Raw genomic sequence first — 25,074 nt, 5'->3', positions numbered from 1 at the left:
GCCGATGGATTATAAGGAAGTCATACCCTGATGGATTCCTGCATGTTTTTTTATGTTTTCATTGGAAATGGAAGAAATATGCAATACTCTTCTATGATTCTATGAAAACAAACAAAAACAACGAAAACAATCCCTATATAATAGTTCCTAGAAATAAAGTTACTTTGACTGTATTTGTTCATCTTTTATTAAGTTGGTATGTTTGTGGAAAGCAAATTTTGAATGTACATATGTGAGTGTTAGCCTTAGAAACCCAATACTAAGAAAGAACTGAAATAGGGTTATATGGCCTCTGAAAACTAACCAACACAACATGAATTCCCAGCATTCAGTCTCAATACTTGCTGTCTGAATTATGCATACTTAAAAATTCTGCCTACCTAGTAGTCTTCTACAACTAATTTAGAAAAATGAATGCATTCAAGAAATGGTAACCGCCTGGTACATAATTTGCAAACAGATACTCAGACACAATTTGTCGAACAAATCATATGCTTCTAGTTTTCACCAGGTTTTCCTCATAAATGCTATAACTCATCACTTACTTGCCACCCAAATTGGGAGCATATGTTGTGATCTTAACTAAGGCTTCAGGAAAGAGACCTCATTCTTTTAAGGCTTTTTTTGCAAATCTCAATGCTTGGTGTCTAAATATGGATTTAGGGGCTTGCTTTTAATTTCCTAATTTTGTAAATTTTTGCCAAAACCAATAGCCACACATTTACTGGGTAACTGAGGATGTGTCATACAAAACAAACGTGTGTGGCGGAATTAATAGTATGCAGTTTTCCACAACTTCTTACTTCACCAGAGAGGCAGAGGAGTGGAGAGGAAAAGTCACTTTCCCATGGGGCAAATATTGGTTTGATTACACAGGAGAAAATTTGGAGTAGTTCTTTTGAGTCATAGCAGAATCTGGACCCAGAAGAGTAACAAATGTCATCCCTAGAGGCCGTTGTGGTCTAGATGGTGCTTGGACATGCCATCAGTATGGGGTACTGGACTTGATGACCTCTTGAGGTTCCTTCCAGTTCCATGATTATCCTTTGCTTCATCTGGACTTCAGTACCCTACAATAAATCTAACTTGACTCCCCCTACACAAACTCCTCCTGTGCATCTTCAACGTCCCTTGCGCTTTCTTGCACTTGCTTTACTCTTGTATGTTTGTGTTGCGTTTTACAAAGAGGTCCCTGAAGAAGAGCAAGAAGCTGAGTATGAAGAAGGTAAGTCTGCCTTTGTTTCTTCTGCTTGAATCTGAGGAGTGATGTGCTTTATGGCATGCTCTCAGCTACCAGGCTTGGTGCTTCATGGTGCTGCCATATGGGTCAGATCTATTTAGTCTGAGCTGATGTCTCCTGTTATGGTATTCCTGGCTGTACGTTGAGTTTGTGGCGTTACTTTGGCTTTAGCAGGACTAGCAGTCCTTTGGCAACTTGGAGACTAACACATTTATTAGGTCCTGAGCTTTTGTGGGCTTTACCCACAAAAGCTCAGGACCTAATAAATGTGTTAGTCTCCAAGTTGCCAAAGGACTGCTTGTTGTTTTAAGTTACAGACCAACACAGCTACCCTTCTGAGACGTTTTAGCATGAATGGAGAGTGAAACATCAGCCGTCCTAAGGGCCCTGCAGAAAGTTCTTAAGGAGTGGGGGAGGGGAAAGGTTGAGCATGTTAGACAGTTGTAAAATCTGTAATCATTTCTTTTAGGATGAGGTTAGTGGTGCTAGAGGTGTTGTACTTCAGACAAATATTGAAAAAGATGATGTTGACAGCCATTTACCCAACACAACACCTCACTGGAAGTCTCTGAAATGAACGGGAGGGAATATTTTGACAGCGCTATGAATCTTACTATCCTCCAGCAAAGCTAAGGGAGTACACCTTTTAGGGGAGATCAGTGGCTGGTGTAAATCAGTGAGGCTTCATTGAAGTCAACAGAGTTGTACCCAGGCCCACTGATGGGGGCCGGGGGGCGTGAGGGCAAAGAGAGGCAATTGCGCTAGGGCCCAGAGATTCAAAGGGACCCAGAGCTCCCAACTGCTACTGCTGCTACTTGAGCAGTGGCAGCAGGTGCAGCCAGAGCTCCAGGCCCCTTTAAATTGCTGCTGGAGCTCCGCTCTGCACAGTTCTGAGGGCAATGGGGGAAAGTGTGCACCATGGTCTGGGTGGCAGTAGGGGCTGACAGTCCAAGGCTCCGCCCTTTCCACCTGAGGCCCCACCCCTTCTGAGAGCGCAGGGCCAGCTCCCCCACTACACCTTGTCCTGGAGCCCGCAGTGGCTGTCAGCTCCATTGATTGCACTGATTTACACCATTTGAGGAACCACCCTTGTTTCTATATTAGACCTATATTTTACTAAGCTCCAGATAGTTCTGGTTTTTAAAAAAAAAAAAAGTCAGCTGGTCAATATGATTAAAGTGAGCAGGTTCATCCTGTAATAATTTTTAAGATAAACAGGATAAACAATTATTAGCATAATTTATATCGTGACTACAAGGATTATTCTAATGACAGTGAATATGTTAGTGAACTACTTTAATATGTGTTGCAGCCTATAGCTCTCAGTGGCTGTGGGACTTACAGTATAGTAGTTGTCTGCCACTTTGCCATTTCAGTAGCACTGATGGACAAAGTTCCTGTGTCCCTTGATTCCTCTAGGTAATCTCTTTTCATTTGTTTGAGCCATTGGACACCCTCCCCTATCCTTTTGTTACTTTCGTCTTTGTTATCCAGTGAGTTCAAGATTCCAGGAGTAGTGGAGAGGGAATGGGAAACAGGAAGTGGGGTATTTACTGAAGAGCAGCTTCAAATGTTGATTAACTAGCACACTTTCTTTCTTTTGCTTTTGTCCTTCAACCTGCATGAGAAGATGAAGGACATTACTATGATGGTAGTTTGGTGTTATTCTGAGATGACACAAATACCTTTTTAATGCCAGCCTTTCATCCTCCACCTGCATCTAATCCTCCCTTGATTTAAACTCAGGAACTGGGCCAAAATGTTACTGCTGCAAACATCCATCCACTGTGCACATCTCATCTTCGTTAGGGGACTCTGCTGTGTCTGAGGTGGTTATTTGTGTATTCCATCACTGGGGGAATTAGTAGTGGGAAAACCTTTCACTCTAGAATGTTCAGTTCTAGAACCCAGCTGTTATTTTCAGGGTGACCTAGAACCTTTAATAGTATTGTACTTTCAGCAACGCCTCGGTGCAGAAAGGCTTCTAAGCATTTGCTTACATTCCATTGACATATTTAAAATTAAGGAAATACTTAAATGTTTATATAAATAGGGAAGTTCTTATGCACGTGATAAAAGTCAGGCACATGCTTCAGTGCTTTACTGAATCAGGATATGTCATTGATCTAAACTGGAATCAACTGAGAATAAAATAAAATAATTTGTGTTAAAATGGATGGGTAGAATATAGTAAGAGTTATAAGCAAATATGAATGATATGTAAAATTTGAAATGATGCCTCCCAAATATACAGCATGTGTTTTTTAACTTGAAATCTGGTCTGTGCTGATGGCCTTGTACTCCCTCCTGTTACATGAAAAATCCATTGTATGCAATGGAGCTGTGTATGGGTACTAAGATCTATTTGCATGTATGAAAAAAAACTGGGTAAATGAGCTTGTAAGATGATGGACACAGGCAGTTTTCACTCTAATTTTTTTCCATCCATGGGTGGAATAAATTTTGTTGTGTGCACCAAGGTATGTGTTGATGTGCACCACTAGTGGAAACACCTGGTGCTGGCTGTGGGCGCTCTGCTAATCAGCTGGGTGGCATCTGAACCTCTCCCGGATGACCACCCAAGTGCTCAGATTACAGGGCTTCAAACATTTAAATCCCAATCCAGCAAAGCCCTTGAGTACGTGCTTAATTTTAAGTACGGAGGTTGATGGGACTATGTCAAGCACATGCTTAAGTGCTTTGATTGATCAGGGTCATGCACTTGTATTTAACTACTTCTGCGAGCAATTTACAAGAGGAAAGCTGTGCACATGCTCAAGTATTTGCAGGATGGGGTTTATGGAGTTTAGGCACAGCAAATAACGAAAAGTGTGGAATATTAACACTTGGTAAAAAAGAAACTGCTTTTACATAGCTGGTAAACATCAATTACTGCTGATTAATTACCACTGTTCATTTTATCATTACAGTAACAAGTTCTACCAATGAGAAGCACTACATAGAGCTAGTGACATATTATTACCTTATTACATTAAATCTTTGTTTGGAAACTCCTCCTTCTCTGAAAGATTTTTAAAAATATTTTATTTTCCAAACACCTAATTTTTTCCTCATTAGTTTTTTGTGATCATTCAATACAAAGAACCAAATATTGTATTTGTCAAAATGTTTGTATGTTGTAAAAGGCTCAAGTGAAGTTCAGTGGGCTTTTGCCCATTTATGCTAGTGGAGAATTTTGGTCCAATACAAGTAGTAAGTGGAAAGAATTCTTTGATTTTTAATGGGATTTGCATACGGTCTTGAGGAAAGCCTTCATTTCTTGATGATGTTTTGCTGTTTTCTGAGGAGCTCTGCAGTCTCTAAAGGGAGAGGCTGAGGTTCTTCCAACATTACTTGAAGGCAACTCATTTTAAATTTTTAAGGGAAAACACTTTGTTTGAGAACTTTTCTGGGCCCTGTACGCCAGTTTTCACTTCAGGGTGTGAAGTCTCTCTCTTTTTAATCAGATATTGCTTTCCAAGCTCTTGATGTTGGTGAGATATGTTGCTTCTGGCAGAGGACAGGAAGGGAAGTGGTTAGAGAAATCTGATGCCACTGAAGTGCAATGAAGTTGGATTTCTCCAAAAAAGGGGAGCACAGTGAGACCAGGCCCATGAACAATAGGGGTGGGAGGAGGAAAGAATCTATTGTCCTGGGGGCCAGTGCTATGAAAGGGCCTGGAGCTCCTGGCCATCGCTGCTGCTACTGTAGCAGTGCCCAGAGACCTGGGCCCTTTAAATCACTACTGGGGTTCCACGTAGTCAAGTTTGAGGCTGCACTGAGAGCTGGAAGGGAGCACTGAGGGCTGGCTGCCCTCAGTCCTGCCCCTTCTGCCAGAGGCCATGCTCTTTCTGCAGGCACAGAGCAGTCTCCCCTTTCCCCCAGCCTTGCCCAGGAGTCTGGGGAGGTCATGAGTCCCACAGGGTGAGATTATGTTATAGATGTAACAAAAAGTGGAGTTGCAACTTAATGATGCGTAGGGAGTTCCTGTGGTATCCCACTGTGACTGCCAGCAACTCCTGGCACATATGTATTATTGCAGCATCTGTCAGCTTGGGTTCCCAGTGGTTCTTGGCAGAACTGGCTTCTTTTGGCAGGATGATTATGGGTTTTTTCTCACAGAACTGGTTTGTGGCCAGAATGTGCAGCATATTAATCATGTTCATCAAAGAATAAGAATTTGCTATGACAGTTCCTGAGTGTTAACAAATTTTGGCCTAGTTCCTGGAAAAGAGAAAGAGAGCTCTCTGGAAGAGACAGCATCTTACAAATAAATCCAAGGCTGTGATATGTTCTGTGCTGGGCCATGTACCCGACAGGCTGTTTTCTGGATGAAAGCTGGCATTTCTTCGTACTCTCACTCTTTTCTGGTTTCCTGGAGGTGCATTTAGATGTCATATCCTCAAGACTTTATTTGGAGAATAGTAAATTAACTTTATTTTGCCAGTTATTTCTTTAAAGAATTATTCAGAAAGGAGCAACTGATGGTAAAGTTTAGGTTGTGGTTGTATTCATCACGTACATAACAGACGAGTCAACAAGAATAGCAAGCACACACCAAAACATTAGTCATTCCACAGCTCTTTTTCTCTCTCTTCTATCACAAACATCACTAAATTACAACTTTCTTGTTAAACTGGAATGGTTTGCTTATTTTCTTGGAACTTCATAGGTGAAGGGAACCCTGCCTGTCCCTGAATAATATCCAGGTCAGACTGCTCAAAGTCGTTTCCTTGCCTTCCAAATGAGCAGCAACACTATCAATAGCAAAAAAAAAAAAAAAAAGGCAGCGCACTGTCTATTGGGCATGTCTAAACAAAAGAAGAACAGCAAAAATCCTATGGGGAGAAATAAGCTAATTTCACTTTCATCGGGGATGATCTGTGACTTATTTTTCTTTATATTCTTAGAGTAGAGTAAAACCCTGAACATTTGACACTAGCATTATTACATCTAGACACCCACAATTGCAGCTGGGGCCTCATTGTGCCAGGTGCTATACACACACCTTGTAAGAAACAAACCTTGTCTCAGAAGATTTACAAATCTAAACAGACAAGACAGCCAGAGAGTGAGAGGAAGGATCTGTTACCCCCGATACTTGCTCTGATGTGGCTCTTAGGGTATGTCTGCCCATGGAAATAGGAATGTGACTCCCAGTTTGCCTAGACATACTCACACTAGCTGGGTAGTGTAGTTGGGGTAACACAAACAGGGGTAAGTTGTAGCATGGAGAAGCTGTTCTAAGTACAAACCCACCTGAACTCCATGAGTATTGTACTCAGCATGGCTGGCCTGGGCCACCACATGCTGCTACCCATCCTACCGCAGCTCTTTTGCTATTGTTAGTACGTTAGAGTAAGTCAGTCAACAAGGGCTTATGCAAGTCCATGTAAGGTGGAATCACAGCCCCCATTCTAAGTATTGTCATCAGGCCTGCCAATGGGGGTTGGAGGAGGGGTAAAGAGGGCAACTGCCCAGGAGCCTGGTTTTTCAAAGGGGCTTTGAGCTCCAGGCCCCTTTGAAATGCTGCAGGAATGTCACTCTGCCATTCTGCGTGGTTTCTGACAGCTGCGGGGACAGAGCTAAGGGCTAATTCACCCCATCCTTTCTGCCCAAGCCCCCACTTTTGGGGGCATGGGGCCTCCCCCCACACTTTGCCCCCAGGCCCACAGTGGTTGTTGGCCCTGCTGCCAGTTATAGCCTTTATTATGCTCCTCAGCTTGAATCCCTTAATTGATGCTCCCGATTATCCAAACCCCAAAGAGCTGATATTTCCCTCAAGGATTTTTCACCACTGATTTTGTAGGGAGGTTTTCTGAATTTGTGATCAACTGGACATTTGATTCCATCATGTTCTGTGTTGTCCTGCTCTCCCACTCACCACTTCAACTTGCAAAAGTGGGTGGATGAGGGAGGTTCTCAGTTTATCTGCATTTTCCAACACCTCCCCTGTAAATTCAAACAGCCCCCTCTAGCTTCAATTCCTGGGGAAAATATTCCAATAGTAGCCTGTCACTCAAGTTCCCACTCATATAGTTATTTGGGACTAACCAGAGGATCGGTTAAGAAGGAGAGCTGCCCTGAAGGGCTAATTAGAGCAGCAAGCAATTGCTTCAGTGGGCAGCAGGTAGAATAAGGAGGAAGGCAGCCTCAGGTGGATGGGCAGCTGTAAGTGGGTGAAGCAAGCAAGTCAGCCAGCCGGCCTGAGGGAAGGCAGAACTTGTTGCTGCTAGTACTGCTGCTTTTCTCCCCATAATTAAGAAGGGCAGCTGAGTGGGACAAATAGTGTGACAAGCAGTGGCCAGCTTGAATACACTGTGGTGGTGAAGGTGGTGGTGAAGGTGGCCAAGAGTGAGGCTCCCAGAGTACAGAAACTCCATTAAAAATCATCCTTTGAAATGCATCAAAATATAATTGTGGCCTCAAATTATCCAGAAACGATATCATTTCTCCAGTGTAACTGGGTGTTTGGACCTACTCCTGTGTGAAGCCAAGCTCCTCACAGCTGGCTGTGCCAATCATGGAATCAATAGGCTGTGAGCTTTTTATATCTTATCTACCCCAGCAAGCAAGTAAAACAAGAGCATTGTATGGCAGAATTCAGATGAATTCCTAAAAGTTCAAACTTAGCATATGGCTAGGAAAGTCAGGCTGTGCCAGTAGGAGACAATATTAGGATAGAATGTATGGCTTTGATATGCCTCTGCTTATGGGAGTCACTTCAGTGAATTTGCTAGCATTACACTGATTAACCCAACATTAGATTGAGGAGAATCGGACATAGTGTGTGCAAAACAGTACATCACCTAAACAGAAAATGGGTGTTTGGGGCAGTAGAATGTGTCTAATTATGAAAACCTCAGGACTGGCCCTCTTAGAGATGGGTTACATTGCACACGGCAGGGTCTGTCCTCTCCTGGAGACACACATGTCACTCATTAGACTTAATGGGAGTTGTGCTTAGTGTATCCACCTGTGCACCCACTGGGGAATAAGTCCTGTTATTTAGGATGATCTTCACAGGCTGGGTTTGAGGGAGACTGCTGTGTATGAGGGAGAAACAGAGCAAACATGGAGATGTGGAGAAACAGAGATGACGTATGGGGATGGCTGGGAGCGAATGCGACGGGAGATGATTTACCATAAAGCTGTTCCCCTTCTTTCTGGATGATGTATGCAACATTTTGGTAGATCTGGGGCCAAGTTCAACTCTTATTTACACCAATGTAAACCCAAAATGACTTCATAGTGGAGTTGCTGAGAATGTCCACCAGTGTGAAAGTGATGAGAAATGTACATTAGAAAGGGGGGATTTTTTTAAACCCTTTAGCTCTTTCACACTCCCTATAGCTTTGGTCTCCAGGGAATAACAACTAGCAGTCATCTCATAATTGAAACCATTATCTTCCAGATGCTACGTTAGGACTTTTAAACAATCTCTTGTTTTCTTTCCTTTCCTTTCCTTCCCTTCCCTGTAGAGTTCTGATTTGAGGTCAAATCAGCCTGCTACTCACTCACATCAAAGGGGAGTGTCCTTTTGGATGTGTCTGAGGAATAACTGGTTCCGCTGGGATGTTCCTCCTTGAAACTGGATTTCCCTTCTATTTCCCAGCTCTAGCAAACTGCCATTAGTGTTGTCTTTCTCATAGTAACTGTTCTTACTCTTTTCTCCCTTCTCTTTCTGTGTTCTGTGTGTGTTTCCAACCTCAGAGGAAAGGCCCAGGCCAAAGTAAGTGTGCATTTATGGCTGCTTTTTAAAATATCGGTATAAATGTTCTGACTAGCCCTAGAACTCCTACCAGAGAAATGTCTCCCGCTGCCCGTCAGCAGCCCTTTCCTTCCCATCAGTTATGCAACACCTGACGTTTCTGTGCTCTCCCCTACACTGCCTCACACTGGCAGTAAGAGTAGCTACTGGCCAAGAAATAGAAACTAGTCCCATACCAGGCACAGACATCAGGTCTCTGCAGCCAAGTGCTCCTACTCCATCCCCTGTTGGGTGAAGTTCAGCTCATGCTATTAGTTCATTTCTCCTGGGCTGCATACAGATGGGATCAGAGGGTACCAAGAGGGGAAAGGCAAGTATCATTATGCGCTGCCCTTATTTCTCTGCCTGTGCTGCAGCCCCTTTTGCAAGAGATGAAGGTAAAACAAATGTCTGAAGTGGATGGCAATTGACCACAGACAGTGAACACTGAGGGGGTCAGCATTAAATATGTGCAGTGTTGCTGACAGGCAACCATGCAATGTGGTTGACCAGAAGATTTAACCAGGACTCCCCAGGGATTTTCTGGTTCTAGTGCATCAGTGCTCTGAATCCCCGCTAAGCCAGCGTCCCAGGATGGGGCACGCAGAATTCTTTTTGTGTTTGCAGCCTCATTGAACTTTACATGTGATTTGTCCCACTTGCTGCCTTTTTGTGCAAAATGGGATGACACCATAAACATCCGGGAGGGGTCATCTCTCCTGCATCTACTGGTTCATCTCTGTGAGGGGGCAGTACAGATTGCCCCCCAGCACTACTTCCATCATGGTTTTTGGTTAAGCCATAGCTTTACCTATACCTCCCTGTCAACATATCTCCCTCCCAGCACAGTAAATTAATTAATCTCTTGGTTCTTTGAGGTTCAATGTATTATATTTTTCATCCCCTCCAGACTGACTGCTCCTAAAATACCAGAAGGTGAAAAAGTAGACTTTGATGTAAGTATTCCTGACAGATGTCCATCACACACGCACACCCAGCTCTCCCTGTCTCACTACTAGCCTTTTTGAAAATGTCATTGTCATGTAGCCAAGAGCAAAAGGATCTTGTTTTCAGTGGAAGTTTAATCTGGAGTCCATATCTGAAAAACCTGCTTACACATTGCTTTAGTTGTGCAGCTGTATTTATGTTGTAATAATCTTGGAAAGAGGCATCTGAAGGTGGAAATGGAATTAGTAACTGCTTATAAAGCCTTCAGATCTTCTTCCTTGCAGACGTTTATTGTGATCTTTGTCAGTTAATTATTCTTCAGTTTCTCAAGGACAACCAACTACCCCTTCAATCACTTCCTAGTCCTGTCTTTTTGCTTAGTGTTCCAGTCAACTCCCCTGACTCAAGAATGAAGAAATGAGATTGTTTAGAGTTTAATGAGTGGCCAGGAAAGGGAATTCATGATATCAAGAAACTGCATGGGAAATGGTTATGTCCTTCAACAAGCCACACAATAGATGTGAGCTAAGAAGCCTTCCACAACAAACTCTCTAACAATGCACCAATAAACAGAAAAGAGATTTAAAGATGTGGGTCCTTTGGAGGGTGTTTTCCCAACTGTGCCTGTATCTGTAATGAATCCACAAACATGAAGCAGGTTGTATCGTGCATGTCTCTGAGAAACAGTGCTCAGAATGGCACTACCAAATAACCAAACAAGCATGGACTTAAATACAGGTTGAACCTCTCTAATCTGGCACTCTTGTCTACCATCTGTAATCCAGCATGATTTTCATTAGCTGGATGACTACTTCTGTGTGTGGCCAAGTTTCTTGTGGTCCCATAAAGTTTGTTTACAACCTCCAGTCCTGGCTCTGTGTTCTGTGCTGTTATTTAGCTGTAATTTACCCCTCAATGTCCTCTAAGTGCTCAGTAAGCAGTGGAAATTTTGGCAATGCTGCTAGAGAATTCTGACCTCCCATGGTCTGGCAAATTCTCTCATTCTGCACCAGTCAAGTCCTGAGAGTGCTGGACTAGAGAGGTTCAACCTGTATATTTATGGTAAGTCAACAGGAAAGAAAAAACAACTTTTGTTATGAGAAGCAGATGGATTATATCAGGATAAATTGTATGATCATTCAGGGTCACTGTAGTGTTCACTGTGTCCACAAGTAATGAAGCTTCTGCTCATTTTGGCTAGTATAGGAATACTCAGGTAAAGTGAGGGGCATGCAGAGAAATGTAAAGGGAGGGTGACAGTAAGTTATATAGGATAGTCAGTCCATTGAAAACAGGGGAACTGGGACCTGGGAACCCAGGGCTCTGTTCCCCATTGTGCCACTGGCTATGAAATTGGGCAAGACCTTAATGTCTCTGGCCCTGACTCAGCACCCAAGTCATTGGAGAGGCTCCCACTGACTATGCTGGACTTCAAATGATGCCCCTTGTGTTTCCATTTCCCTCTCTGTAAAATGTGGCTGCTAGTACTTAGCCACCTTTGTACGGGTGGAAGGAGCTGCACCAGTGTTAGACTGTCCTTGTAATAATGCCTTGCTGCTCCTTCAGGACATCCAAAAGAAGAGGCAGAACAAAGACCTGATAGAACTGCAGGCCTTGATTGACAATCACTTTGAGGGCAGGAAGAAGGAAGAGGAGGAACTGCTTGCCCTGAAGGAGAGAATTGTAAGTCTTTATGGTAATGTCTGCTTCAGGACGCTAGTGTGTGTGTCATTACCTCAGGGATTTGGAACTGAATTGGAACCTCATAGACCAAGTTTCTCCCTCTGTCCAACAAGTGGAGCCAGGAGAATTGGAGGATACAGTCCTTCAAGGTGACCCCCACCTTTTCCCCAGTGTGATCAAGATAATGGCTAAGCATTTTTGGCTGGTGTACAGTGGAGTATGCCCATGTACCAAGGTAGAAATCTAGACCACCTTGCAGTGGTAATCTTAAGGAGGGAAGAGCTGAACATCTTGTATCAATACACTATCCTGTCATCTCTGAAGAGCCAAATGCAAACCTGGGTTAGGCCCCAACTGAAAATAACTCTTGGTTTTTCTCAGCATTCCTGAGAGTGTGTGTGTTTTTATGCCATAGTACAGCACAGCTCAGGACTATAGGCCATTTCTGCTCTCCTCTGACATATACAGGAGGAGGCCACTGCAGGCCGAGTCTGAGGTGAATTGGTAAAGTGATGAGGTGAACTCGTGACTGGAGTAGAAGCTCCTTGGGAGGTCAAGGCTGAGGAAGAATGGCAGAGGTGTGTGATGGGACTCAGAACTAGAATATGAAGGGGTGTTGCTGGTCAATACAGAGGTTATGTGTGAAGCCCATAAACTAGAATAACAGGTGTGGTATAGGACTGATTGAAGAGTCTCAACTATAGTTGTGAATGGGAAGCTTGGATGCTGCCACAATTAGGGAACTGGTACCACAGCTAGTGCCTAAATAATGTCTGTTTATAAGGAAAGTTATCATGTATAGGCATTCTTGATGCACTCATCCACATACGTGTTACAACAACACAGGAAATGCGTGGGATTGATTTATGGGAGGAGATTGGTCTCCCGTGGCCCTGAAACTCAGACATATATAACGACAGCCCTCTTCCTACCTTAGTTGTGAGAGGTGGTCAGTCTCGCCCCTAACTGCACCGGGACAAAATCATTTCCTCATGAGCTAGTTTTCAGTGCAGTTCACTCTCAGGCCCTTTAAATGCGATGGATGAAGCATAACCATTTTCAAACCAGGTGTAGAAATGGCCTGTTTGCTGGAAGTCCCCTCTGCAGATGGACATTCTAGTCTATTTGTTCAGTTCTGACTACAGGGAAGCCTTTCCCACCCCACACAGAACTGGCCATACTCATTGTAGCCCCTCTCTCTTCTCACCCTCCCACACCTTTTACAGTTGCGGGATTTCCCAGGGTCCACCAGCAGGATGCCACATCCCTGCCCCTTTGGGTAAAGTAGTGGGAAAGGTCTGCTGCCTAATATGGAGGTAGACAAAGCCACATACTGGTCACTCTGTGCCTCTTCCTTTGTTTTGGACAGGAGAAACGCAGAGCTGAAAGGGCAGAACAACAACGAATCCGGGCTGAGAAAGAAAAGGAGCGTCAGGTCAGGCTTGCTGTAAGTGCTTCTGCTTTCTGTTTTCCTATTGACACATGACAAGAAAGTACCTGGGCTTAGACCTTCTTTGGGAACTGTGAAAGGAGATAGAGAGAAGCTGCCAGACTCAGAAACACCTGAGAAGATACTTCTGTATTCTTCATTAAAGTAAGGCTAACTTAGCAGATCCTGTAAGACTCAGTTATAAGTTCCCAGCTGCATACATGCCTGCACCATTCCCTGCAGTGACTCCTGCTGCTAGTGGAGTAGGGCTGGGTTCCCCCAGCCAAAGTCCTTCCAGTAACTTTATTTCTGTGATGCATCCCACAGGAGGAGAAGGTCAGGCGAGAGGAAGAAGATGCTAAGAGAAGAGCTGAGGATGATCTGAAGAAAAAGAAGGCTCTGACCTCCATGGGTGCTACATACAGCAGCTACTTAGCAAAGGTAAAGCCATTGAGCAGTTGAGGAATATGGAGGTGCTAAACACACCTCTCTGAGTTTTTTCAACACTTGTGTACCTCTCTATCTCCCTGCAGTCTCTTCAATTCTCTACCAGTCATTAGGAATTCTCGGAGTTTGTTCCAGTTGCCAGGAATATTTTAGATTTTCATGACAATGCTTATAGCTACCTGGGAATTCCCTAAGTGATTGCAGAACTTTTAGGAGATTCTCAGCTCCTGTACCATAAGTGTTGTTGGGAATGCACTAATGCCTCCAGTTTGTCTGTCTGGACTTCTCCAGCATGCGTCCACAGCTTCTTATCCATTCCACAGTATTCCCTTAATTCATCCTGAGTATGAGCACAGCATCCACTGATGTTCTGGAAATAAAAAAATTTCCTGCAGGCTGACCAGAAGAGAGGAAAGAAGCAGACTGCTAGGGAAATGAAGAAGAAGGTCCTGGCAGAGAGGCGCAAACCACTAAACATTGACCATCTGAATGAAGACAAACTGAGGTAACATTCATTTCCTCAGGTAGATTAGATAATTTCTCAGGGCCACATGGGGAGGTCAAGGCTGACAGATCTGAATGAATACACAGAGTAAGTTCTTCTAGGTATCAGGGACCTTCTCCTCTGAAAGAGCTTCCTCAGAATGCTACTTTGGAGCCTTTATGAAGGCAGTGCTGGGACATACAGAGGAGAAGTAGATATCATTATACACAAGATGGACATCCAGCCATGCTCATGGAATGATCAGACTACCCTTCTACTGCTGCTAATCAGGATATGGTTGCCTGGATAACAAAATTAATGGGACAATGAGGCCCTGTAAACCTGCTGACTAGTTTGGCTCAGCTGAGCTCAACTACAGTCTCAGGTTTATTTGGGGCCCATGTTCCAGCATGGCATGATGTCACAACGTGATGCTGTGCCTTCATTTCATGATGTGTGAAGCTGTTAGGTGAGGACAGGGTGGTTCAATAGCAATATGCACTGAAGCATCATGAGAGGTAGATAGGAGCATTTTAGCTATAATATGCCTCACGCCCAGCACTCTCAGATAAAAATCAAAGCTGGCAATAACGGTCTGAAATCAAAGGGAAATTAGACACGTGGGAAGAGTGTGTGAGGCAGGAGTACCTATGTGCCCTGGGATATAAAAGAAACCACTAAGGCACTTTAGAAATGCCAGCCTATGGAAGCACCAACCTGATGGAGATGGGGGCAGAACAATGGTGGCTGTCCAGGAACAAAAGCTGCAGATGTTTGTAGTGTGCTTAGTGTCACAAGTTTGAGGACTATTGCAATCCAAGGAGGTCGGTGGATGGGGATAGGGAGGAAGAGCAGCCTCTGCCAGCATCTGTAATAGTAGAGATAGGTCTGCTGAGGTCTAGATGTGAACCTTCTCAGAGCTGGGGGGTTCTGGAGATCTAGTGTTCTGGTCCAATCACTTAAGTAATGTTGCCCTGGGTCAGTTTTGCTTCTCCACTTTAGCCCTGAGACTGGTGAAAACTACCATGCCAACTTCTCAGCTTGTGCATTCAGCCTTTGGAATCCCACTCACCATTTCCCCTCCAGTTCCCTTGGGTTCTTTAGTGAGAGGTAAAGAGCCAAGTAAATAAACAAACAAGCTTGTGAAAGGCGGTTAATGCCTGATAAAGGAAAAGGGTGCCAGGCTGAAATGTTAGCAGGGATAAAGGTGAGAAAAATTAACTCTGACCATAAACATAGAGGCCGTGTCTACACTAGCCCCAAACTTTGAAATGGCCATGCAAATGGCCATTTCGAAGTTTACTAATGAAGTGCTGAAATACATATTCAGCACCTCATTAGCATGCGGGCGGCTGCGGCACTTCGAAATTCACGCGGCTCTCCGCCACACGGCTCATCCCGATGGGGCTCCTTTTCGAAAGGACCCCACCTACTTCGAAGTCCCCTTATTCCCACCTGCTCACAGGAATAAGGGGACTTCGATGTAGGCGGGGTCCTTTGGAAAAGGAGCCCTGTTGGGATGAGCCGCGCAGCGGCTAGCCGCGTCAATTTTGAAGTGCTGCGGCCGCCCGCATGCTAATGAGGTGCTGAATATGTATTTCAGCGCTTCATTAGTAAACTTTCGAAGTTTGGGGCTAGTGTAGACACAGCCAGAGAGTGACATGGAGATGAGAAGTTTTGAAGGGGAAGCTATCCATACTACACACACAAAATTTTGCTACTAGTATCCTGAGGGCTACAGCAAGCACATGACATTGCATATGTGTGACATATTTCTCCTGTCTTCCTCCCTTCTAAATGCACAGAGATAAGGCCAAGGAACTGTGGGAGTGGTTATACCAGCTGGAAACTGATAAGTTTGATTTTGGAGAGAAGATGAAGAGACAAAAATATGAGGTGGGTTGAGATGCAAGTTGATCATGGCATCAGTCACTTCTGGGTCCAATCTCTAAGAAGATGTCAAACTCCCATGGGAAATGTGGTGTTGAGATGTCATTAAGTTCATTAAACATACCACTTTTGGCATACTGATTGCCAGAGTTGTGCAGGGCACACTGGGCTCACAGTTCCCATAACTGTGTGCCTACCCCATGTACGGGGCTAATATTAGGTAGGCTGCAATTAAGTCTTAAAGTTGGAATTGATCAGATCAGAATCTATGACAATGAGACACCCACACAATGGGAAAAGAAACAGCTCCACAGTTTATTAGCCTGGAAGGGAGGTATGGAAAGTGGTTTGTCAGACTCTTTGAGTTGTCAGTCTCCATCCCTCAATGACTTTCTTGATCACATGTTCATTTTCATACTTAAATGTTGGAGTTTTTATTTCCATTTTAGAGTTAAAAAAAAAAAGTGCAGAACGGAAATGACCCCCTGTGGACTGAACTCTTAGATGGCCCTTGATGAAATCTGTGCCTCTATAGATGTGCATCTTACTGAAGTGTCACATGGTATCAGAGCGCTGACAAGTCCCTTTCAAGTCTGATCATGGGTTATGCACATACTTCACCAAACTTCAGAGACCAAGATCCTGCTGGGATTGATATTTCTGGCTGCTTCTCATTATTTTTTTTTTTGTTTCCCCTTTTCAATTTTTTTTAAAACCATGTGGACTGAGAACAACCCACACCGACATAATTATCTTAATCTCTCTTAGATTATATCACTACGTGGCAGGGTGCAGGCGCTATCCAAGTTGTAAGTACAAAGAGTTTGCCCATGTGACAGCAGGAGCGAAGTCTGCTAAAATGCATGAGCCTCTTGCATGGCAAGATCCCATGCGCTTGCGCGCACAGGTGGCAGCACATGGCACTCAGTTCCACCTAGCAGAAGGAAGAGGAGACTGAGTCTTGCATGTCTCCTGTCGCTTCCTTTGTCTCTCACCTTCCATTCTTACAAAGCAGGGTACAGCTGGAACAGTGGCACAAAATCAATGGTTTTTAGCAGCTGCTGTTGCATGAGTCTTGTACGCTCAGATGGAACGAATCTTCTAGACATAGCGTAGTGTCCCATTAGGTTAAATGGAATGCAGCAGCACCACAGATAGAGTTGGAATTGTTGCGTTCATAGCATACTTACAGAGTAGTTAGATAAAACCATAAAAATACTCTTGCTGGAAGGCAACCTAATGCTCTTTCTTTATTATTTAGAAGTGAGAATACCAGACAAGAAACCAAAACCACAGAGACAAAGCAGGCTGCTCCTTAAAACAGAGAAGCATAGATGAACTTACCTGACTCTATGTTGGTTCTCTGCAGAACTGATGGCTAAAAGATCCAGATAACGTGCTTCCCTGTGGAGCCATGTAGCTTGCAGAAAGTACAAAAGGGAGAAGAGAAAAGGGCAAGAAGGGTAAGTGAGGAGAAAAGGCGACAAAAAGAAGACAGGTGAGAATGAGCAGGAGGACACAGAAGAGAGGGAGAGGAAGGAGAGAGAGACGGGAAGAGAAAGTGTAAGAAGGAAAAAGAAAAAGAAAAGAAGAAATAAGGTAACAAAGAAAGGAAGGTGGCAAGTATCAGAGAGGTGGCTGTGTTAGTCTGTAGCTTCGAGAACAACAAGAAGTCTTGTGGCACTTTATAGACTAACAGATATTTTGGAACATAAGCTTTCATGGGCAAAGGCCCACTCATGCATCTGATGAAGCGGGTCTTTGCCCACAAAAGCTTATGCTCCAAAATATCTGTTAATCTATAAGGTGCCACAAGACTTCTTGTTGTTCTCAAAGAAAGGAAGGGTGAGAGAAAAGAAGAACATTGGACACACAAGACGATAGTGCTGGAGCCTCATTTTCAGTACTCGTTTCTCTGTGTACATCTGCATTGTATTTTAAAACCCATGGCAGGAAGTCTCAGACTCAGGCTCTCAGAGCTTATACTATGGTGCTGAAAACATCTATGTAGCTATCTGGGGTTAGTCTGGAGATCAGGCTCTGAAGCTCGGAATGGGGCTGGAGTTCAGACCCAAGCTTCTGCCTGAGCTGCAGTGTCTACATTGCTATTTGTAGTGCGATAGCGTGAGTCCCATGAGACCTAATCTGTAGACTTGGCCTCTGAAAGTTTTAAAATGCAGCATAGATGTACCCCTATTGCTCATGGGTACTGGGTAGGAAACTGAATGCTGTGTCTGCTGTCACAGGTTTAGCTTGAAAGGTGAGTCTCAAGCATTTGAATCAGTCTGACAGGCAAAGCTGAATCTATGCTAGGTTTGAAAAAAAAAGTACCAATTGCAATAAATGACTACATCCATGGAGCAGATTTTTAAACTTTTGTGAGTAAGTACAGAATGCAGCAGATTTTTCCTTTTGATGTTGTCCTGTTGCCTCTAATGTTTCAGTCTCTTCCTTTTTTGTTTTTTGTTTTTTTGTTTTCTTCTGTTTGCCAAGGAAACACTTGGTCCAGGAAATCCAAGCTGGCCAACCATCCTGACATGTGATCTTTCCCTGTTTTAAGCACTAGGAATTTCAAATGCCATGCGACCCTCGCTGGGTCCTCAGTCCTTGGACTGTGAGTTTGCTCAGAACATGGAGTCCAGAGGCAGTGGAGAATTTGGAGTTACACCAAGAGCAGAAGCATGGGGTGGGGAGGCACAGAAAAAGTGAACTTTCACTTCTGAAGACCTGTGTTTGTTCTTGATTGGGTTACACAGGAATGATCAAACAAACCAAAGGGAATAGTAGACTCATTCTGGTTTTTTTGGTGGACATGCGTTTAGGCACAAAGACCGCTACAAGATTGGAATAGAAAGGCTTGTGCTGAATGTCAGGACTGAGGTGTTAAATCAGGCAAAAACTACACAGCAGCCACACTTTGGGTCTAGCTGATGCTCTACATTAGCCCTGCACTTTCCTGAACATCTAATCCAAATCTCCAGGTTCACCATGATTGACAGGATGAGCTGACCTTCATCACAAACTCCCCACCAGGGGTGATGGAACACAAGTGTCCCCACACCACAAATTGCCACAAGATGGAAGACGGCTTGGGAGGGTCCTCAAATCCCCCTCTCCAGCTGTGTTGTGGCTCCTGTGTTTCCCTTCTAGCATTTCCTCTCTATGCCCTTTGGGAGCCCTTGTCTGTTAGATAAATGTCTGGAAAGGGTCCTCACTTTTGCACTGTGCCTTTTTTACCTCCTGCCACCAAACTAGTACCAGTGCTGCTTTAGTAATTAGCCTGAAGGAGGTACTAGGCAAGCATGTGACCCCTCAGTATAATACCTTAGGACCTGATAAAAGCCCACTGAAGACAAGAGGATATTTCCATGGACTCCTGGAATCTAAATATCAACATGTGATGATGTGCATAAGCCCACTAGGACCACTCAGTTGGAGTATCTCTCATTCCCAAAGTGCATGGCTTTTTCATGTGACATTGAGAGGTGGAGGTAAGTGCAGGCTGCATCCTTCCAGTACACTTCCCTTCCTGTGAAAGCCCTGGAGTGATTTGTTTCTGAGCATACTCTCTATTTTGCCACAAGCTTCAGAGCTTTTTTGTTTCCAGTTTTTCACCTGTCCAAGTCAACCTCACCTTCCACTTCAGTGTTGCTACCTAGCTAGTAAATTTGCAACTAGGGTAGTAGATAGTGATGGAGGTAGGTTACGAGCGTGAGGACAGCACACACACGGTGATCACACCTCTTAGGGTGTTCTGAGCTTTCAAAATGGCCAATTTATGACTTTCTAGGCCTGAAGTTTAGCTGTGCATAAGTTCAGCATAACTGTGTTCCAGTGTACCTGAACCAATGAATTATTTTAACAAGAGCAACAGCACTGTCCTTTCAACAGGATCCCTGATGTGTGCCTCCTTGTAAAACATGACATTAGCTTGTAAATTTACTGCCAGTTAGCAGCATCTCACTCATTTGGAAAGAGTTTCTCTCCATTACAGGCACCTGTCTACAGGCCTCCAGCCAGGTAAACCACTTCCCTTTCCATGGGAAAACCAGGTCACTTGGCAGACCCCTTTAAAAACTGTAGTCGTGTATGTTGTTTGCAGATCACCACCCTCAGGAACCGGATTGATCAGGCCCAGAAGCAGTAAGTACTTATATCCCAGATTTAGTTTGGGATATTTGCTCAGTGTTCCAGTGGACACTTCAGTTTTGATGCTGACATTTTCTTCTCAGAAGGGAATAAGGCGAGAGATGGAAGGGCAAGCTCCAACCTGCCCCCACCCATAGAAAATGGTGGTCAAACTGAAGTGAATCCATATCCTAATGTAAAAGAACCATTGTCTCTTTCTCACACACCTTCCCACAATCTCTGCAAGGACACCAGCTGCCCAAGCCACAACTGTTCTTATTAGCTGACGTGTTTTGAACATGGGAGCAGAAATGGCCCTTGCTTATTAAAGATGGTGAAGTGATTGCTGAGATTGTAAGGTTGTGTGGGTAAGAAGAATGACATCCAGGTTACTGCAGCACATGGATGTCATGTGATCGGGGTAGGGGTTCTTTTTATTGGTATTTGACCTCCTACTTTCCTTTCCCTCCTTACCTCTTTAATGCAATTTCTTTCCTGCTTGAGTGTCCCATGTCTTTACTGTTGCATGTTTCCACCAGGTGACCACAATACATCAGAGACAAGGGGCTGGAGGAGGGATGTCTAGACAAGTAAAAGGCAAGGAGGAGGAGTCATGGGAAGAAGAGAAAGGAAGCTCTCCAAATGCTGAAATCTCTGCAGTTTCTCTGTATCATGAACAGTTCTGGTCATGCAATAGGCTCAAAGATATGGGTATCATCTGGACCAGGCATTCTTTCCCTCTCCCACCATTCACACTGGAACGTCAAATGACTTTAACATTTTGGGTGCCATTCTCTGTTGATTCTAAACACGGGGCTTGATGTATTTACAGTAACAAACTCACATTAATGTGAGTTAAGCGCAAATCTAAAGCACTCCAGCCCCGCAGCTGGGGGAAGCAGGGAAGAAGCCCTGCTGCAGCGGCTGTCCGTCTGCTGGGCTCCCCAAGCTGGAGCCCGGCGGGCAGACAGCTGCTGCGGGAGCTTCTCCCTGGCTTCCCCCAGCTGGGGGAGCCAGGGAGTAGCTGCGCCTGGCTCCTGCCAGTAGTGGAGAGCTGGTATAACCAGGCTGCCACTTGGTTCCTAGGTGCCCCCTATTTGCAGGACCTGGGAACCAGGCTGCCACCTGGTTGCTGCTCCCCACCATTCTGGGAGCTAGGAAAGTGACCTGCCCTGGTTAGTTTTCCAGCTCCTGCAAGCCCAGGGTTCCCACCTGGTTCCCGTTTCCCCTGACCTGTGTGCTGGTATATTAGCTTGGTACGGTCCCTCTTCATTTTAAGGAACAATAAATCCCCAAAAGCATAATCTAAAGACAGACGTAACATGAACAATTTTAGGCCTTGTGAATCTCAGTGATAAGGTTTCTAAATTAATGTGGGGATCAGACGGTTGGGGGTGCAGCTCCTACTGTGATTTTTGATCCAGTCCAAAGGCAGGCACAATGGAGAATGAAGTAATTTTAAAGCAGATTGAGCTTAATAAAACCTCAGATAGGATATTTTCTGAGTAAACTGACAATAACCCCTTGTCTCTCTTGTAAAAAGGTCAATTTTCAGAATAGACTGTCTTCTATTTTAAATTGGTTGAGAGGTAAAGTATTCACTGTATGTGTGTGTGAGTCACTGTGCAAGACTTTCCCATGCATAAGCCTACTACTCCTGAACAAACCAACTGTGAGTTAGTGCCTATCAAGTGACGCATAATGTACCCATCTGCTGTTGCTTTATAACTCATTCCCTGGTGCCTGGAGGAAATGCAGCTCTGTGGGAATGTCCATTTCAATCAACACAACATTAGGTATCAGCCTCCACTGGCCACACCCGTGTTTACTTGGTGCTGTTGTTATGCTAGTTAGTACCAAAAAGATAAAACAGCTTGCAAGTGGTTTGATTCAAGAAGTAGCCTTATTGGTGTATGTTTGGGATGGAAAAGTACAGGGTATGCAATGCACAAGGAATCAGTGCATTATACATGGAACCCACTGTTGCCACAGTGGTGAGCCTAACTAGACTAACTTTCTCACTTGGAAGTAGGCATGCATCTGTTTCACGCCAGGAAGGTAAGTGGATTGCCTGTTGGAATGCTAGTGTGCATGCAATAAGTTATTACTTTGTAATCATTTTCTCAGGCTGCTTTACAAGCCTTAGCTTGAGGATCATATGAAGACTGCATCCATACACGTCCCCATTAAGACTGGGTTTTCAGTACAAATGAGGGTCATAAAAGGACATGTAATTCTGGGGAACTGTAATAACCCTCACAGTTCATCTCTTTGCACATGTTAAACATTTTATAATTCAGTACATTCCCCATGTATTGTACGGGGGACTTCAATCCCAGCTACCATGGCAAAGCAATTCTTTTATTCAGCAGTAGTTCTGATCATTTTGTATGGGAATAATTTCCAAAATTCTACTGTCAGTTGACTTGGGCCTCTGGGCACTGTACTGGCACTGTACTGTTCAAGGAAGTCCTCTTCATGTCCAGAGCTGCACTTGGACCCATAATCCAGATCTAAATTTAGGAAATGTTTAGATCTAGAACTGGATCTGCACACTCTGCAATTTGGTGCCCGCGCCCAGATCTGCTAGTTTAAAGGGTCCCCTGCTGTTTGGGCATACAATCCAGTAATAGGCAAACCCTTTCACTGCTCCATGCCTATACTTCTTGGCCATCTTCTGCAGACCCAAAGTAAAATCTGTTCCCGTCAAATAATCTCCTTCCTCCAAACTTGCTATATCTGCTCTGCTACATCCGATTCACAGGTTATCTGATGAGCCTTCTCTGCTGACCTAAGGTTTAGCACTTCTCAGGCTGTCTAGATTGCTGAGAACTGTTGGCAAAAGATATGCAAAGTGTGCAATGTATTTGCATATCTTTTGCTGACAGTTGTCAGGAGAGGTTTTTCTGACATTTGGCCCATCTGCACAGGGCCAAATGTTGGAAGAACCCCTCTGGCAGACTTCCATTTTTCCTAATGGAAAGAGGTGTACAGGGAGGTCAACAGAATGCTCCACACCAGCAGATCTCTTTCAAGAGATCTGTGGTCTGGACACATACTCTGTTGACAAAACTTTTGTTGATAGAAGTTTTGTCGACAGAAGACTGCAGTCTAGACATAGCCACAATGAAAGATCAGCTGAGTGAAAACACAAAAGGCCAGAGGACTTTTCTGCAGCAGTCATACTGACATGTTTTCATTCTTTCTGTACTACAGCAGCAAGAAAGCAGGGGCCGCAGCTAAGGGCAAAGTTGGAGGGCGCTGGAAGTAAAGAAACAGGTGACTGCAAGTGGAATCATCACCGGAGGCATGGCTAAACATCGCTGGCCTCCCCCTAAACCCTTCATAAATCAACTTCACTCCCATGCTTGAGCAAGACTACAACACCAGCTTGGATTGCCTGTTCCTTTTTGAGACTCCCGAAGTGTCCTGAACCAAAAGAAAGGAGGTCCCCATGGAACAGAGCTGACTCCCCACTGGCATCTTTCTTGCTTCATGTGTCCTTTGTTTCATGAGACCTGCCCTATGCTCCACCGTAGAGTAGTATGTATGAAACTCTGGATTTTGTAAATAAAGTGTGACCGATACCTACTTCAGTTATATATCTCGTGACTGCCACTGGTTCTTCTATTCAATTTCAATAGATTAAAATTATATTCAACTTTGCAAAGACCTCAAGGGGATGTCCAACATATGTTGGACCAGCTCCTCAGTTGATACCTGTTGGCATTGCTCCACGGCAGAGGACATGGCTCATTATCATTGGTCTAGAACCCAAATCGTGCATCTGGGTCCCATTTTATTTGATATTATACATGCCAATAACAAAGACAGTCTCTTGTGCAATGAATTAAAACAGTATATAAAAGTGTCTATTAAGACAATAAAAACTTAACATTAAATCTAAAATGTAATAGTAAAACATGGCAGTTCTTGGTGATTCAGCAAAGCTGCTCTCTGTGGCCTGGCAATACAAAAACACTCTGGATAAAATGTATTTTGTAAAGTAAGGATCCAAGAATTCAGAGTTCTGCCAGTGCTGGCTCGTCTTGATGAGAAAGTGGGCAACCAAAGGTGCTGCTCACCAAATTTTATCCTTATAACATTTCTAACTTCAGGTTGAACCTATCTCGTCCAGCACCATCAGGACCTGACTGGTGCAGAACAAGAGAATTCGCCGAACCATGGGAGGTCTGTATTTTCTAGCAGCATTCCCGACACTTCCACTGCTTATGGGGCTCTTAGAAGACTTTAGGGGTAAATTAGAGCTAGATAACAGCACAGAACATGGAGACCCAGGACTGGTGGCTGTAAAAAACTTTATGGGACCAGCAAAAACTTGGCCAGACCCATGATAAGTGGACATCCAGCTAACTAAAATCATGCTGGACCACGGATGTTGTCAGATGAGAGATTGCTGGACTGGAGAGGTTCAACCTGTATCATTAACTTCTCAGAGTTTCTGGTGCCCCAAATTGGATCAAATTTTAGGTTCCCAAATGGGATCAGAAATTGGAACGTTTTTTCACACGGAGCTTTCGCTAATAAATGAGGAAGGCTGTTGAATCACACCTTTCTAACAGAGATAATTCTAAGAGTCTCATCTCCTTTTTGCTGCTGTAATAGACAGAATCTCCATTGACAACTGAAAGAACATGCATAATCATCAAAGCGTACACATGAAAAAACCCTGCTAAGTCATCCAGTCCATCTCCAGGACCAATGCAGAACTGTTCTCTCCAGTATATTGGTTAGTGGTTTGTCCAGTTTAAAGGGTGGGTTTCCACCACTTCCATTGGGAAACCATTTCAAAAGTGAATTTATCTCACTGTGTGGAATTTCTGCTGGATATTTAGCCTACCATTTTGCTTTTTTGTCTCCCAACTCTTCTCATCATCCACCTCTGTTCCAGTTTGCAATTCCTATTGCAGAGTGTTTGCATTTAATTTCAAAAAGGGGAATTACACAAAAGTGAGGAGGTTAGTTAAGCAGAAATTAAAAGGTACAGTGGGTAGAATAAAATCCCTGCAAGCTGCAGGGAAAATTTTTCAAGAACACCATAACAGAGGCCCAAC

At 44.0% G+C, this 25,074-nt stretch overlaps 1 protein-coding gene across 4 annotated transcripts in view; it reads left to right on the top strand.

Moving 5' to 3' along the window:
- Positions 1-23,601, top strand: part of TNNT3 (troponin T3, fast skeletal type) — a 44,529-nt gene extending 20,928 nt beyond the window's left edge. For 3 of the 4 annotated variants that reach the window (XM_074997820.1, XM_074997817.1, XM_074997818.1), the window contains 9 exons: positions 8,954-8,972; positions 9,901-9,946; positions 11,505-11,621; positions 12,991-13,068; positions 13,378-13,491; positions 13,893-14,002; positions 15,787-15,877; positions 16,640-16,680; positions 23,216-23,601. In XM_074997820.1, the coding sequence (XP_074853921.1) occupies positions 8,954-8,972; positions 9,901-9,946; positions 11,505-11,621; positions 12,991-13,068; positions 13,378-13,491; positions 13,893-14,002; positions 15,787-15,877; positions 16,640-16,680; positions 23,216-23,270 (671 nt within the window). In that variant the 3' untranslated portion in view covers positions 23,271-23,601. Of the gene's footprint in view, positions 1-8,953; positions 8,973-9,900; positions 9,947-11,504; positions 11,622-12,990; positions 13,069-13,377; positions 13,492-13,892; positions 14,003-15,786; positions 15,878-16,639; positions 16,681-19,973; positions 20,015-23,215 lie in introns of all 4 variants that reach the window. The other variant, XM_074997819.1, reaches the window with a different exon arrangement.
- The last annotated feature ends 1,473 nt before the right edge of the window (positions 23,602-25,074 follow it).

The sequence above is a fragment of the Carettochelys insculpta genome, chromosome 6 (assembly GCF_033958435.1).
Source record: "Carettochelys insculpta isolate YL-2023 chromosome 6, ASM3395843v1, whole genome shotgun sequence".
Classification (NCBI taxonomy): Eukaryota; Metazoa; Chordata; order Testudines; family Carettochelyidae; genus Carettochelys; species Carettochelys insculpta.
This window is presented reverse-complemented; position numbering and strand designations above follow the sequence as displayed.